This window comes from Aotus nancymaae, unplaced genomic scaffold (assembly GCF_030222135.1).
Source record: "Aotus nancymaae isolate 86718 unplaced genomic scaffold, 86718_ANA_hifiasm-v0.15.2.pri h1tg000003l, whole genome shotgun sequence".
NCBI lineage: Eukaryota > Metazoa > Chordata > Mammalia > Primates > Aotidae > Aotus > Aotus nancymaae.
The window spans coordinates 20,451,906-20,468,794 of record NW_026988414.1 but is presented as its reverse complement, the minus strand read 5'-3'; the positions used below and the strand labels follow the sequence as shown (position 1 = coordinate 20,468,794).

The 16,889-nt window shown below is 35.8% G+C and overlaps 1 protein-coding gene across 3 annotated transcripts in view; it reads right to left on the bottom strand.

Moving 5' to 3' along the window:
• Positions 1–16,889, bottom strand: part of ECPAS (Ecm29 proteasome adaptor and scaffold) — a 121,783-nt gene that overhangs the window by 55,043 nt on the left and 49,851 nt on the right. For all 3 annotated transcript variants that reach the window (XM_064378979.1, XM_021672147.2, XM_064378974.1), the window contains exons 7-15: positions 14,620–14,759; positions 11,338–11,419; positions 9,295–9,414; positions 7,082–7,167; positions 6,767–6,845; positions 4,589–4,638; positions 3,513–3,579; positions 3,300–3,422; positions 1,369–1,472 (exon numbers count right to left, since the gene is read on the bottom strand). In XM_064378979.1, the coding sequence (XP_064235049.1) occupies positions 1,369–1,472; positions 3,300–3,422; positions 3,513–3,579; positions 4,589–4,638; positions 6,767–6,845; positions 7,082–7,167; positions 9,295–9,414; positions 11,338–11,419; positions 14,620–14,759 (851 nt within the window). The remainder of the gene's footprint in view (positions 1–1,368; positions 1,473–3,299; positions 3,423–3,512; positions 3,580–4,588; positions 4,639–6,766; positions 6,846–7,081; positions 7,168–9,294; positions 9,415–11,337; positions 11,420–14,619; positions 14,760–16,889) is intronic.

Here is a 16,889-nt window from a genome sequence, read left to right as displayed (position 1 = left end):
CTTAAATAAAAATAATTTGCAGCATTTAGAGAGTAAGATACAGCAGTTAAGAGCTCTGTTTGGAAGTCCAACTCCCTAGACTTAAATCCTCGCTCTAAGATGATCTGCCACCTTGGCTGTCAGGCCCCAGTACATCTGGCCTGTGGTTGGGAAACTAATGTAGAAAAAGTAAGAAGCAACAGAGCTTCCTGGGGAGAAATTCAAGCAAAAAAAGAAAGAAAGAAAAAGAAGCAACAGAGCACCAGAATCAAGATTAACAATCCAAAGCCACTTTAACCAAATCGAAATGTGCTCTATAAGAAGCAGCAGCCAAGATCAGAAGTCAAAAGTCAGGGCCTGGTAATAACTTGCAATGTCCAATTAAAATACCAACCAAATAAATAACAGCAAAATATATACAATTTATAGGAAAGAAAATAAATGGCATGAGGGGCACACAGTTGGACAGCTAGAATAATGAAACAGTTACTAAGGAATTATCCATTTTAAAAAAAAATGGACCATAAAAGTTTATGAGCAAGGGTGTTCAAATCATCATAGGATGCATAATTTATTTAAACTACTCCTCAGTATAAATGAGGCTTTTCACCTCCCCTAAATAAGGCTATCCCTGATAACAAAAAAGAAAAATATATACAAGAATCTCACTTAAAGGATGCAAAAATTCTAAACGTTAAATGTAGTAGTAATGGTTTATTATGAAACAGATTATAGTGCTGCATGGATTTTAAGATGTCTTTGGCTATAAGATATGTAACAGATTTGAAAAGAGTTGTTTTAATATGTCCACATATACTTCATTATATGTGCATATAACTTTTAAAGGCATGTTCCAATTTCAAAACCATTTAAACATTCTTTTAAAATGTATTATATACTCTAGAAAATGCCGTAGTATAATTAATATAAAATGCAACCTATGCCTCATTTTAAAATATTAGTATGTTAGATATAAAATGAAATTCCACATTTAATAAAATATTAATACATATGTCAAACCATCATTAGCCTTTTTTCTCCTTACATAGAGCTTGTTTTTAGAGATATAATTACGTTACACACACAAACATATAATCTGCTTTATTTACACTTGACCATTTCATAAGCATTTTCTGTATTAGCTATATATATGTTACATATATACATCTATATAATATATATTATATAGAGATATACATGTAATATTTATATTATTATATAAATATATAGCTATATGAGTACAGGTCTATATCACATCAAGAGCCATACTTTCTTTAATAAATAGCTTCTAAATTTCATAGACCAACATTGCAAACAATATGACTTCTGGTAATTTTCAAATAAATTCAAAATAAACCAAAATTCAAATTAACACCTTTTGAAACTTACGGATCTCCTGCAGCTAGTAGCAGCAAATATCTGGAAGGGATATGATCTGAGGGAAACACAGTGCTGGCAAATTTCACAGCCACTTGTCGAACTTGAACTTCAGGCTATTTGACATGTAAACATACACAGACCACCCCGACCCAAAAAAGAAAAAGAGGGAAAAAAATCAATTACCAGCCATCCATTCCAATCAAGATGAGTCTTCCTAATTGTAAACAATTCAAAATTCTAAGGTGACATTTGAATAAATATGTATCTAAATAAATAAAATAAATCATTTGTCCAAGATCTTTAATGATGTTAAGTCTTTTGGACAGTGGCATTACTTAAAGAATACTCTTACAATTTAAGAGGATACTCCAGGCAAAACAGGAAGACCCCCCCAAAGATCATAACCAGGGAACCTCTGCACATCATCAGCCCAAACCTTGGGACCAGGGTCACTGTGACAGTTTCTGGCCACCACCTCTGCCTCCCCAACTCTCAGTCAGCCACATGAGTGAAACTCAGGTATTCTGCAGAAATCACAAACAGAGCTTACTTGGAATCCCCACCAATTTGAAGCAAAATACCTCCAATGTTCTCAGATTAGCTCTGAAGTTAAAACTGACTCCAAAGCAGTTTCAACTACGGAAATATATTGAATTAACTTAGAGTAATAATCTATGACTACAAAGTTCAACCAGAAAAGTAGTTTTAGAATCTACTGATCCTGAAGCTTTATTCTTATGTACCTTCCCTAGGTCACTTCTCCAACCACAAACATAAGTGAAATAAGAGAGACACTAAAAATACATATATTGTCCTATTCATTCTGGCATTCTTGCTATTTAGCATTCCTTTAACTACATTAAAGAGTGATGATATTAAAGACTAGCCTAAATTACATAATTAACCTAGAGTTTGGTTGCTTTAAATGTTGTCTGTGAAAAGAAAAGAAATTAGCTTTCTATTGGTAATAGTGTTACATTATTTGATCTGAAGGAGTAGAACCAGTATCTATAAGTGGTTATATAAGCATCACATTTCCTTGTAAGATTACCTAGAGAAAGTTTTAAGTGTTCTATTCTAATGAGCTTCCAAATATGCCTACACGTTTGTCCATGATGTACAAACATGAACCATGCACAGTGCACACTAAAAGCACGTGACAATAGGACTCCACCCATAGTAAGCTGTCTGAATATATTTAATAGCACATTTTAATCCTGTCATATTTTCATAGCAAGCAGATACCTTTCTGAACACTTAAAATTCCCTCAAAATAAATATATTAAATCATGTCAGTCTAATTCCATTAGGACACAATTTACATTAATCTCACTGCCACATTTTAGTATCATTCCATCTTCCAATCTCCCTCTCTTTCTACTCCTAAAAATGAACGAAGAACTGACTGAAGCAAATACACAGTATTTTTCATATTACATAAACATATGTGTGTATATATCTACAGATATTCAAAATCCTCCCACAAATTCCTCTGAAAACCAAATAAAGAGGACCACAGGAAGAAGAGCATGTATGACAGCACTGGCTCACTTCCTAAAGAATCACTTTGACATATGGAATTTGTCTTTCATCCCTTCTGCTTTTCTCTGAAAACGTTACCTATCAAACTCTACCCCAGCGGACAGTAGTGCTCAGCTACCAGTTACAAAGACAAAACACTTCTAACTCAGGGACCTGGTATTTAGAATAATTTTCCCACATGGAAAGCTTTAAACATAAGCACCGCTATGAATACTACCACTCCTTCTCCCCTAAAGTCAAATTTTCATCATGAAGAATTAAAAATAGATCATAAATCACAGACCAAGTGAAAGCAAATATTCCTCTTAATTATCAAAACGTTTAAGTAGCAATTCAAATTTTGTTCTTAAAAATGTAAACTGTATACTACCCAGACTTTGTAGTTCACACAGACCTACCTTTATTAAATACGAAGCCACAAGTGCCTCCATGAGAGTTCGCTGTGCCCCTTCCAAAGTACTATATGCTCCAACCATCAAAGATAAAGCTTCTTGAATAGCAAGTCGAGTCTCAGGCTCTTCCTATAAAGATAATAAAAATGTTTCCCTCCCTCTTGGGTCCCCAGGGGAACATCCAAACAGAAAGCATAAACTTAGCAGCTGCTTCCCTACCTTACAAAGGGCTTCAAAAAGCTGCTGCACAAGCGCTATATCCTTAGTGAATAAATGTGGCATTCGACTGCAAAAGAATGTAAAAATATTGTTACTATCATAAATTTCCAAGAGATGAAAACGGGACAAAATGAAACTAAACACAAATTTTCCTGAACTCTCTGAACACAATGTCGGCATCATTATATTACCTCCCCCAAGAGCCAAAATTTTTTCTAAGTAATTGTTTAATTATTTAATCCAAATAGCCCTTGATTAATACACACATCTTCTAGATATCCCCTCTATAATATTCCATGCATTCAGTTAACATTTCTGATTTTAACATGAAGAAATTAGGTAAGACCAAACTGTGATCTAAACTAATGGTTGTCGTGGAAAGGGGCTTTGTTACTTCATGCCAACACACAAGGGATAAGGTTGGCTGACAACCCTGCACTGTATCCACTGATCTGGGGTGGCTTTCTTCCAAACCCCAAAGCTCCTTTCTCTGAAGAGAAGAGCAAGACCTGGTCTACAGAGGCCAACATAAAACCTGTACTTGGGGTGGAAGCAGCACATGGTTGCCACTGAGGATGCTTCACCTCTCTCTCCCTGCTTTGAAATACAGTAAAGGAAGATGAAGCCAGCAGGAACTGGAATGAGGAAATCACACTGAGAAGTAAAAAAAATCTGTCAGGGCCACTCAGAATCATAAACACTATTCTCAGAAAAGAGAATCACTAGAAAAACCTTGATCACTGGGTTTATAAAGATTAGTGCCAAGTAGCAACAAAAACACATAAGGTCAACCAAAAGTCTCTAGGGTACAAAAAAATACAACCCATTATGACACAATTCAGTTCAAACTCTCATTTCAAGACCACTATTTAATACAGTAACATACCTTCAAATATAAATTAAAATGTCTCACATCTTTTTCCTTCTACACAGAAGACATTTCTAAACAACCTATGGCCATTAAATCCATTTCTTTTCAGAATCACAACAAATTTATTCTCCACCATTATTAAGTGCCACATAATTTTTCTCAGTTTACCAACAGCATATCTCTCACTAAAAAAGAGTTTACTCACCTGGAGAGTTTTCCAATTGCTGAATATGCCATTGACAGTAGTTTAGGGTCCTTTAAATTAAAAAAAGAAAAGAAAGAACAAAAAACAGACAAAACAAAAAATACAGTAAACAGTAAAACCTTTTCGCTGCAATTGCATGCATTATTTTACTCTTTATTAAACCTAGGTCTCACTCTGTCTAACTATATGGTGTTAGCACCTGAACAACAACAAAAATATCCAAACTCAGACTCCACCACACTAGTAAAAGGAAAAACATAACAAAACCTTGCATCCCCAACTCGTTCCAAAAGGAAAATGCAGTGTTCTCTTAGCTGGTGCTGAGTTCAAGATATTTCAACACTATGTAACCTGCAAACACCAAAATTGATCTTCAACACACTAAAACACATTAACTCATTAGACAATACATCACTGGTCCAACAGACTAGGATCCTCCGTCTCTCAGCAAAATTGAGGTAAATTGTAGTGCGATTTTCTAAAAATCCACACTGTAATAAACAGCTTCCTACCATATTTTCTACCATAAAAAATTAAGAGGGTCATAGTCATCAGCTGAATTAGTAAGGATCTTTCCTCAAGATACAGACAGAGTTCTACATGGTTTTACGAAAACTAATAATCTGATTACTCAGAATACAATAAACTTCCACCAAAGTTTATGTTTATCCTAGGATTTCCCCTTCCACATCTAAATGGCTATTCTTATGGATTCATCTGTTGGGAAGACACGTAGGTGTCACCTGGAGGTAAGGGGATTCACACCTGTGGTTTGTCTGGCCTCTCTAACTTATATTTAAATATACAGCTTCTCCCCAAAAGCCCCGGCGCATTTTTATTTCTATCCATGACTCCAAAGCATCTCACTATCTATGCCATAAAATAATCTGAGAAGTCCCCTAGATCTTAACCATACAAGCATTACTCAATAGAAGAAAGAAGCTAGGAGAACCAGGCCTACTTACCCGCAAAGCAGAGCTGCACAGAAAATAAAGTGCCTTTCACTAATAGTATCTATTAACGTGCCTTAACTATGTTGAACAATTTAGGTTGATTAACTCATTTAATCTTCACAAGTAATCTAATGAAGTGGTATTATTATTTTCATTTTTCTGATAAGAAGGTGCAAAGAATCTAAGTAACTCACCAAAAAACAAAACTAGGATTCAAACTCAGTTCTAATTTCCAATGGTATAAGATCTTGAGCTCACTATACTACTGCAAACATGCATTCATGTTGAGCTTAGACTGAGGAAAACAATACTAATGAATTCTTGAAATATTAACTTTTTTTAGCAAACTCCTCTTAAATATTGGAGATAATATAGCAAAAGAAATACAGCAAGGAAAATGAGATTTAAAAATCTACAATTCAAGGAATCTTCATCCCATTTAGCTTAAGGAATCAAAAATTTACTGAATGCATGTTTTGACAAAATTTTTAATCATTAAAATCTCAGCCCCATTATTTACCAGAGAAAAATATAAAAGAAAAAAAAAAATCTTAGCCCCTGAGAATTAACACTGTTTCCCATCACAAGCCAAATCCAAATAGTCCCATATGGAAATAAACATAAATCTCAATTTCTTTAATTCCATTTTTGCACAATGCCTACAAGTAGCACAAAAGGCACTGGCTGAAAAAATGCTACCTAAAGACACAATAGGTGGCTCATGCCTGTACTCCCAGCACTTTGGAAAACAAAGCAGGTGGATCACGAGGTCAAGAGTTCAAGACCAGCCTGGCCAACATGGTGAAATCCCATCTCTACTAAAAATACAAAAAAATTAGCTGGGCATGGTGACAGGCAGCTATAATCCCCGCTACTCGGGAGGCTGCGGCAGGACAATCACTGAACCCAGTAGGTGGAGACTGCAGTGAGCTGAGATCACACCATTGCACTCCAGCCTGGGCAACAAGAGCGAAACTCTGTCTCAAAAAAAAAAAAAAAATAGATGCAGTAAGACCTCTTAAGACTCATCAGTTTTTAACAGTTATTTCCCCCACAAAAAAGGAAAAAAGGGCAGTAATTTCTGAAATTTGTACTACTTCAAGTAAAATTGTTAAGAAACAATTAAATAGCAAACTTTAACTACATTAATGAACAGACCAAAAAGATTATAGAAAATATTTTAAGACATAAAATGTTGATAAAATTTAAAAGACAAGTCATTTACCTCTTTGTATTCATTGATTAGCTTGGTGAGGCCATTCAAAAGCATTGGACCTAATGGCTTAATCTTAATTTCTGGACAGCTTTAAATAAAACACACATACACAAAGCAAGGTAAGAAATCTCATAACTATTTATCTTTACTGATGATTACATAAAATAATTAGAGACATAACCAAAATAAGTTAAATAATCTATTAAAATACAAAAATTTTTAAAGATGAGCACACGTTTTCTTTCTAGGTAAGATAAATAAAAAGATATACTTGAAGCATTCCAGCAGCTTGAAAACTTTATAGTTAAAATAGTTAAAACTTACGTTATACAAATATGATGAACAAATTGCAGGGATAATGTTCTTAACTTTGAATTTGTATTTGTACCAAAAAGTCCATCATACACCACCTATGTGAAAGGAAGAGTTGAGAACGTCAATTAACAAAATTAAGAATTAAATACTTTTGAATAGTAATCAGAATTCAACAGCAGATCTTTCATACTACATCTTGTTCTTCAACATTAATGCAGATAAACATTATTAGCTGACCAACTTAGAAAGACAATCAGAAGCTCCCATAAATAGTCTGTGAAGTAACAAACACAATGGTTGATTTCACAAGTTTGCAAGGCTTGTGGGTCTACCACGGTGAGAAAACAAAGAGTACACACTGCAGTGAGTCACCACTCAGCCATTCCCTAGGTTTCTTAATTATACGATTCAGGACAAATTCTACTAAAAGCTTCAGGAAAAATATACAAATGGAAATATTCTACAAGTGTGCCACTGGGGTAAAAGGGCTTCATGTATTATGAAACCACCTAGAAGGCAAAACTGTCATGTAGATGAGCCCTGTGCAGCATCCAGCAAGTTCAATATTAACCATCAACATCAAAAATACCTAAATCCCTCAAGTTCCTACTTTTGATGACAAAGATTACACTAAAAAACAAAAACCAAAAAAACAAAAAACTCTACACTCTTGTTCCTAAAACTGCCAGCAGTATTCTGATCTTGTTTAACAGTAACATTGAGTTCCAGACTAGGATTGAGTATCTGCTTTATAATTGCCACTGTGCTAGGTAGTAAGAGATATAAAAAAGAACAAGCACTCAATCTTGTCAAGGAGTTAAGAGGTATGTATATTAAAATGATACAGAGCCAGGCACGGTAGCTCACACCTATATTCCCAGCTACTAGAGAGGCTGGGACAGGAGGATCACTTGAGCCCAAGAGTCCTAGACCAGCCTGGGCAACATAGCAAAACTCCATCTCTACAAAAAAATACAAAAAGTAGCCAGGTGTGGTGGCACACACCTATAGTCCCAGCTACTTGGGAGGCCCTGAGATGGGAGGATCACTTGGGCATGGGAGGCAGAGGCTGCAATAAGCCAAGATCATGCCACTGCACTCCAGTCTGGGTGGCACAGCAAGACTCTGTCTCCAAAAAAACACAAAAAGATATAGGACAAAATATAATCAAGTGCTACATTATTTGAAACAGACTTTTTTTTTTTAACTACTCAGGAGGCTGAGGTGGGAGGATCAATTGAGCCTGGGAGGTAGAGGCTGCAGTGAGACAAGACTGTGCCACTGCCCTCCAGCCTGAGCAACAGGGTGAGACCCTGTCTCAAAAAAAAAAAAAAAAAACAAGTAAAGAAGAAGAAAACAGACTGGATGTGGGCCAAGACTACAGGCAGGAAGATAAGTAAAAAAAAAAATACTGCAGTAATCAAAACAAGAAGTAACAGTTTGAATTAATATCAGCATTAGGTGTAGAGAAGTAAAGACATTAAGTAGATGAAAACAAGAGGATTTGGCCACTGCCTTCAAGAGGTTTCAGTTAAGGATGACTCAGCTTTTTCACTTAAGTGACTAAATGACTAATGATACCATTTTTGGAGAAAAACCAAACACACACAAAAAAAACCTTGTTTGAAAGGGATTATTACCATACATTTGAGATAAATGGAAGCCATATATAGTATAGACTGAGTGTTCCTTACTGGAAATGCTTAGGATCAGAAGTGTTTTGAGATTTCAGATTTTTTCAGATTTTGGAATATGTGTACATGCATAATGCAATACCCTAGGGACGAGACCCAAATCTAAAGATTAAATTCATTGACATTTTCTACACACCTTATGCACACAGCCTGAAGGTTATTTTATACAATATTTTAAATAATTTTGTGCATGAAACAAAAGTTTGACTGTTTTAATGCAATTCATCACATCAGACCGGGTGTGGAATTTTGTACTTGAAGCATCATGTCAGTACTCAAAAAGTTTTGGACATTGGAGCTTTTAGAATTTCAGATTTCCTAATTACAGATGCTTAACCTATATATATATTCTGATAATTTTTTTTAAATCATACTGCAGCAAATTTAAGAGAGAAAAAAAAAAGAATCTCATTAATCTTGTTATACACATCAACCTACCCCTGAATATCCATTAACACAGTTCTTTCTCTAATTAAATAGACATAAAAGGTGTAGATAGGCCAACATTCTCTGGAAAAAACAAATTACCTGAATGTTTGCTGGGAACGTTTCAGCAGCTTGTCTAGAGCGAAGGAGATGGGGGACAATCTTTAACTTGACTCTCGTACTGACAGGGTCCCTTTTAAGCTCTGGCTTCAGAACTGCACCCTGTTAAAAATACGCATGATTATAACTCAGCAATTTAAAATTATTTTGAAATCAAAATGTCATGACAATTCATATAAATCAGTGGTCTCTCCAACTTTGTTTCAAGATCCCTTTACACTCTTAAAAATTACTGAAGTCTCCAAAGAGCTTTTGTTTATATCTGAATAACCCATCAATATTTATTATAGTGAAAATTAAAACTGAGAAATTTTAAAATATTTGTTTACTCAGAATTCTTAATAAACTCATTATTTTCAAAACTAACATATTTTTAATAAAAAATAACTATTTTCCAAAACAAAAAAAATTGTACTGTGGGAGTAGCATTGTTTCACATTGTCTACAAATCTCTTCGATGTTCAACTTACTACGAGAGAAATTGATGTTTACATATTCTTCTGTATTCGATGTGCTATAATACATTGTTTTGGCTGAAGTAACAAAAACCTAGCTTGCACAGATATGTGTGCTTGAAAAAGTGGAGATGATTTCAGCTTTCTTAGGTAATTGTGGATATTCTTTTTTGATACTACACCAAAACTTGACAAATAATAACTAACAGTTAATTGCTTTTGAAAAACAAATGTTAGTTGCAATTTGAGTTGAAACGGTATCAATGAACTTCTGAATACTCTTATACTATATTCCACTTGTTATGTTACTCTGAATGGCTCCCTTGCCCTTATATGCTTTTGTAACGTCATTCCTCATTCACAAAATATTGGCTCACTGAGTTAAGCAAACGTTTCCTTGTACAACATTTTTTTTACAATGCCTGTGTTCTATATCACCTGTGTTCTAATCTCATCAGAAAAATCCACCAAGTATTGATAAGCTATCAAATCACTGTGGTAAATACATGTTTCTCAAAATTCTAATTTTTGCTTGAAAGCTAACATTTATCATAGATAATAAATCATGTTGTTTTTCTTGAAGTCCTCATTTTTCCCTTTTGGAGAAAATACCTGCCAAATACTCATCTCAATAACTATAATTTGCCTGTCTATTCTTCAAGTAAACTCATTTTTACTGCTTCATCAAGGATGTTCTCAAGTAAAGCTGAGTTTTATTCTTTTTTTTTTTAATGAGTACATGACAGTGAAGAATAGAATGACTGTTAGTCATCTGATGACATAGCTTGGATGTGTGGTAGGAACCTAGCCAGTACACTCACCATTGCTTTTGTATCATAAGTGCAAATATTGTCACAGTACATTAAAAAAAAGGCCTTCACAAAAGGCATGCAAACAAATAATCCTTGTCTGTCTGGGTTTAGACTTGGAATACTTTTAAACACAGTGAACTAAAAAGAACTCATGTTATTAAGGCAAAAGTCTTACTCAGAGCCTTTAGAAGAACCCATCTTTTGTTCTAGATTCTAGACCAGAAGTCTGCAAACTATAGCCCACAGTCCAAATCTGGCCCACCATTTATTTTGATAAGGTCTGTGAGTTAAGCATCATTTTTACATTTTTTTAACGGTTAAAAAATCAAAGGAATAATATTTTATAATACATGAGAACTACATGAAATTCAAACATCAGTATCCACCAAGTTTTACTGGTACACAACCATGCTCATTTGGTTATGTATTGCCTATGGCTGCTTTCATGTTACAAGAGTTGAGTAGCTGCAATCTCAAAGACTATAAGGCCTGCAAAGCCTTAAAAAATTGCAGAAAAAATCTGTCAATCCCTACACTAGACAGTTTGCATTGTTATTTAGGAATCTGAATTTACAACACCAGATCCAGTAAACTACGTTACCAGGCTTTACTTCATCTAAACTAACACGACTTAACAACAATTTTGTTATAGCACAGATTCAGCTTAAATCAAACTAGGAGAAAATGTACAAATATATATAGTTCATGTAAACAAAATACTTTTCACGCTGATGTGAGAATAAATCAAAACAACATACCTCTTTTGTCTTCAGTGGTATATCTCCAAGGTACACCTTGTACATCTTATTAATGATGGCAGGATTATTCCAGTCAATTAAGCTATGGAAGGTTTCAACACAGGTTGTTAGAATCATTTTTTCCTCCTCCTTTAGTAATTTCAAAAAATTATAGCCCCAACATTTCTTAACAAAAAAAAAATGTTAGAAACACACAAATGAAATGGGCAACTCACATTGTAGAAAGAAAGGAAAAGAAAGGGTCTAATTTCTATCAGTTTGTTTGTTTCTGTTTTTGTTTTTTTTTTTTTTTGCAGTGAGAGAAAGTTAGGAAATCATTGCATGGCACCAAGCAAGGAGAATTGGGCAGCTAACACTTAAGATCCAAACTCTTCCATGGCTTACAAGTGAGGGTTTTGTTTTTTTTTTTTAAATTGTACTTTGGGCTCTGGGGTTTAAACCAAAACAAATACAAATCACTTATCCCACCTTGACTCAACAGATTATTGTATCCAATGGCACAATTTGCTACCACAAGAAAACCAGACACTGCTCCTATATAGATGGATACTCTGGACCCATAGCATGGAGCAACTCCAACACAGCAGAGCTTTACTACATTTGTTCAAAGAGGCCTGGGGCAGGGTAGGATTCATCTTTTTAACCATTTGACAATTCAAAAGTGATAAGGAAAGTGACAAAAAAACTTGTGACCATGAAATTAAGCCACACTTAGGACACTTGCAAGCCATTCTATTTCTCTAATGTTATGTCACTGTGATTTCCAGCATCCCCCTCTTATCTACCAGTACATACCTGCAGTTTTAATTCTGCAGAGTAGTTATGCTGCTATTAGTCACTAAGACTTAATTCTATTTGGGCCCCACGACAAGGTGAACTCAGATATTTGAGGATTGGTGAAGGCTGGGCACTGTGGCTCACACCTGTAATCCCAGCACTTAGGGAGGCGAATCACCTGAGGTCAGGAATTCAAGACCAGCCTGGTCAGCATAGGGAAACCCCATCTTTACTAAAAGAACAAAAATTAGCCAGGCATGGTGGTATGCACCACCAACCCCAACTACTCAGAAGGCTGAGATAGGAGAATCACTTGAACCCAAGAGGCAGAGGTTGCAGTTAGCTGAGATCGAGCACTGAACTCCAGCCTGTGTGACAGAGTGAGACTCCATCTCAAAAAAAAAAAAATGACTGGTGATTCGCTCCCACCCTCCGCAGCAGATCCCACCCAATCATTTCATAAACCTAGTAATAATGCGATCCTTCCTTTCATTTGACTGGTTTACCACACTATATTCTCTCTGCCCTTTGACATTGGTTCTGCTTTCAAGCTATCCTATGTTTGTGCAAACACAACCCAGGAAGCTGCTTTGACTGCTTTTCTGATTCATCTTTTCTTTCATAGTTTATCAATATGCTTCTTCTTTGAATAGCCACAATCCCACTATCCTCAGAGGCATTCTACAATTCTATTTTAGGTATGATTCACCTATATCTTTCCTCAGCTGATTGCCACTAACTATTCCTCAAAATCCACCATTGCTTTTCTTTCATAATACTTGTGGTTTAAAGATTTCAGACAAAACAAACACTTTAGTAAAACAAACTAAAAACTTAGTAGTAATTAACTTCTTTCATATTTTGGCAGATATATGATACTCCATAAAGATACATACAGTAATTTACTTAACTATATCCCCATTATGGAAAACTGAATTTTTTTTCACATTTTAACAATGATAGGAAATGATATAATGAACAAATCTGTAACATTTTTCTAAATCTCTTTCCGTTTTTGAATGAACTTCCTCAGGATAAATTCCCAGAAGATTGAGATAAAAGGATAGAAATATCCTTACGATTCATTACTTATTGCAAACCACTTTACAAAACTTCAATTTATAATGCCAATCAACATGGTATAAAAATAGTTTTAGCCAGGCGTGGTGGTTCACGCTTGTAATCCCAGCACTTTGGTATGCCAAGGCAGGCAGATCACCTGAGCTCAGTAGTCCGAGAGCAGCCTAGGCAACATGTTAAAACCCTGTTTCTGCTAAAAATACAAAAATTAGCCAGGCGTGATGGTGGGCACCTGTAGTCCCAGCTACTTGAGAGGCTGAGGCACAAGAATCGCTTGAACCTGGGAAGCAGAGGTTGCAGTGAGCCAAGATCGTGCCACTGCACTCCTGTCTGGGCAACAGAGTGGGACTCTGTCTCAAAAAATAAAAATAAAAATAGCAGTGTCAATAGAAACGTAAACGGGTTTATCAACTGCTACTGGTACCCCATTCATTTATTTTTCATTGACTTTATTTCTTACACAGAAAGAATGTTTTCTACAAGTCTATTTGCTATCTATATTTCCTGGTATGTTAATCAGAATCTATTCAGCAACTCTTTTCATGAATGTAATTTTCACTGTATTAACCATAATACATACATAGTCTTTATTAAAAATAATCTCAAATGGTTTAAGACAGAAAAAAATAAAAATTAGTAGCTTCTCAGAACTAACACTTTTTTTTGGAGACAGGGTTTCGCTCCATAGCCCAGGCTGAAGTGCAATGGTGGAATCTCAGCTCACTGCAACCTCCACCTCCCAGGTTCGTGTGATTCTCCTACCTCAGCCTCCCAAGTAGCTGGGATCACAGGCGCCCACCACCACACTTGACTGACTGTTGCATTTTTAGCAGAGATGGAGTTTCACCACATCGGCCAGCCTGGTCTCAAACTCCTGACCTCAAATGATCCATCCATTTCAGCCTCCCAAAGTGCTGGGATTACAGGCATGAGCCACAGCATCCAGCCAGGAACTGACACTTTTCTTAACATCAATTCTTACTGACTGTTGCATTTTTAGCAGAGATGGAGTTTCACCACATCGGCCAGCCTGGTCTCAAACTCCTGACCTCAAATGATCCATCCGTTTCAGCCTCCCAAAGTGCTGGGATTACAGGCATGAGCCACAGCATCCGGCCAGGAACTGACACTTTTCTTAACATCAATTCTTAAAGTTCATCCACCTAGTCAAAAGTCTCATTGACTGTGACGACATTTCTAACCTATTCCAGCTATAAACACCATCTCCACAAAGATTTTCTTCTCTGTCTTACACAGAATGCAACTCCTTAGCAAACTTTATTACAAACTAGGTGTATTTCATAATCTCCACTAAGTTGATTGCCTCATTACATAAAATCCTAAAAAAACGTAATAATATGTGGTAAGTAAGCTTTTAAAAATCTAGCCCTTTCAATCTTAAAAGCTTAACAGGGAAGTGGTCACCTCTGTTTGCTCTTCAGTTCCAGGTCTGCTGCCGTTGCCACACTGTGGCGTGTATCACTAGAAGCAACCACCAAATGGAGAACAGCTTCAAGTTCAGGCACCTGTTCAGCTTCTATGAATTTCACTATTCCCAATTTGCACTGTAGATAAATGAAGGGAAGGAGAAAGAACGGTCAGGGAAGCAAAGGACACCCACTCAAAGTACTGCTTAACATATCAGTGTAGTCATAAGCCTAAGATGAACAGTAACAAGAATAGCAGCTCCTACTTAGGCTTACAATGTGTCAGGGACTGTACTAAGCACATATATTCAAAATTTCACTTAATCCTCACAATCTATGAGATAGGTATTATTATACCCACATTTTAGCTAAGGACACTGACGCAAGGCTTAAAAGATTAAAAAACAGGTAAATGATGAAGGCGGGATTCAAACCCAAGTCTCTCTGGCTCCAAAATTATTATGATATACAGCCTCCCTAGTGAGGTCACACAGCCCCTCTAGAGTGACGAAGTCTTGAAGTCCAAATTTGGAGCCTCCAGATAAGAGGTTGGTATACTAGGAATAAAGTGCTCCATGGATTCTGACAGTTCAAAAATAATTAAATAATTCACATTCCATCGAGTTTCACTCTATTGCTAACATACAAAGGATACGATTTCAAATATTGGCTACTCAATGCAAGAGAAATTCTAACCGAACAGTATTCAATTTAATTGACTGGCTGAAATGAAACAGACTAAAGAGAGATTCTGATTAGAACTTCATGCAATGTGAAGATTCTATGAATTTCATTACAAATGACTCTATTTAGGATAAATACACCTGAAAAATAAAATTTCATTTTTATCTTAAAAAATCAGTCACATAATAGTTTTAACATATACTAGAATAAAGCTTACAATTATTAAATAAGAAAAAATGCAATTTAAAAAGATATAACAAATCAAAAACGGGCCTGCCTTCTCTCCCCTGCTCAACATAACTTACTTTTAACAACAGCTACAACAGAAAAGATTCAAACATTTGTGCAGCCATAAAGAGGACAGTTATGGAAGTCAAGTACACAAAGATATAAACAAAAAAATGTGTAAAGAAAACCAAAAGTGATACAGATGTCCACCAACAGGAGACTGGTTTAAAAATACCATATATAATTGTATGCAAACATTAAAAAGAATTACTTTTCAAAAAATTCAAAATATTGTTCAATATAAAAATCAAACTACAAATAATGTATTACATGACAAGTAGAAATGTGTTGTTTAAAACTGTGAACACACACATATACATACAGAGCAAACTGTAGATAGATGATAAACTAGTGTAACAGGATTCCAGGTAATTTTATTTTTTTTGAAACAGAATCTTGCTCTGTCGCCCAGGCTGGAGTGCAGTGGTGCAATCATGGCTCACTGCAACCTCTGCCTCCTGGGTTCAAGCAATTCTTGTGCCTCAGCCTCCCCAGTAGCTGTGACTACAAGGACACCACCATGCCCAGCTAATTTTTGTTTTAGTAGAGATGGGGTTTCGCCATGTTGGCCAGGCTGAACTCAAGTGATCTGCCCAATATGACCTCCCAAAGTGTTGGGATTACAGGCATGAGCCACTGTGCCTTTTTTTTTCTTTTATAGAGTCTTGCTCTATCACCCAGGCTGGAGTGCAATGGCACAATCTCAGCTCACAGCAACTCCCACCTCCTGAGTTCAAGTGATTCTCATGCCTCAGCCTCCCACGTAGCTAGGTTTACAGGCGTTACCACCACATCCAGCTAATTTTTGTAATTTTAATAGAGACGGGATCTCATTATGTTGCCCAGGCTGGTCTCAAACTCCTGGCCTCAAGTGATCCACCCGCCTTAGCCTCACTGCAACAGGCGTGAGCCACCACGTCCAGCCCCTTAATTTTTAATTTCGCTTTCTACTATTCTTAACTACTTGAATATTTATATTAAGTTTATAATTAAAAAAAAAAAAACCATGTTTTACTTGGAAGAAAAAGTATAAAACAAAGAGATATTTTAAAATTAGAGGAAAACAGCTTTCATCCCTGAAACTAAACTGTTTGTTTCAGCACTAGATTATGAAACTGACAAAACACATACAGAGACATATTGGCAAATAATGACCAATATAAGACTATAATTGAACAATAACCATTTTCCTCTAGCATTTGTAGCTTTAGCCTTCAGATAAACTTAGGTTCAAAGTTTGGTACTAGAAGTGAAACCCTGGCAAATCTCAAAACTTCCATGCCTTTCAGAAAACGG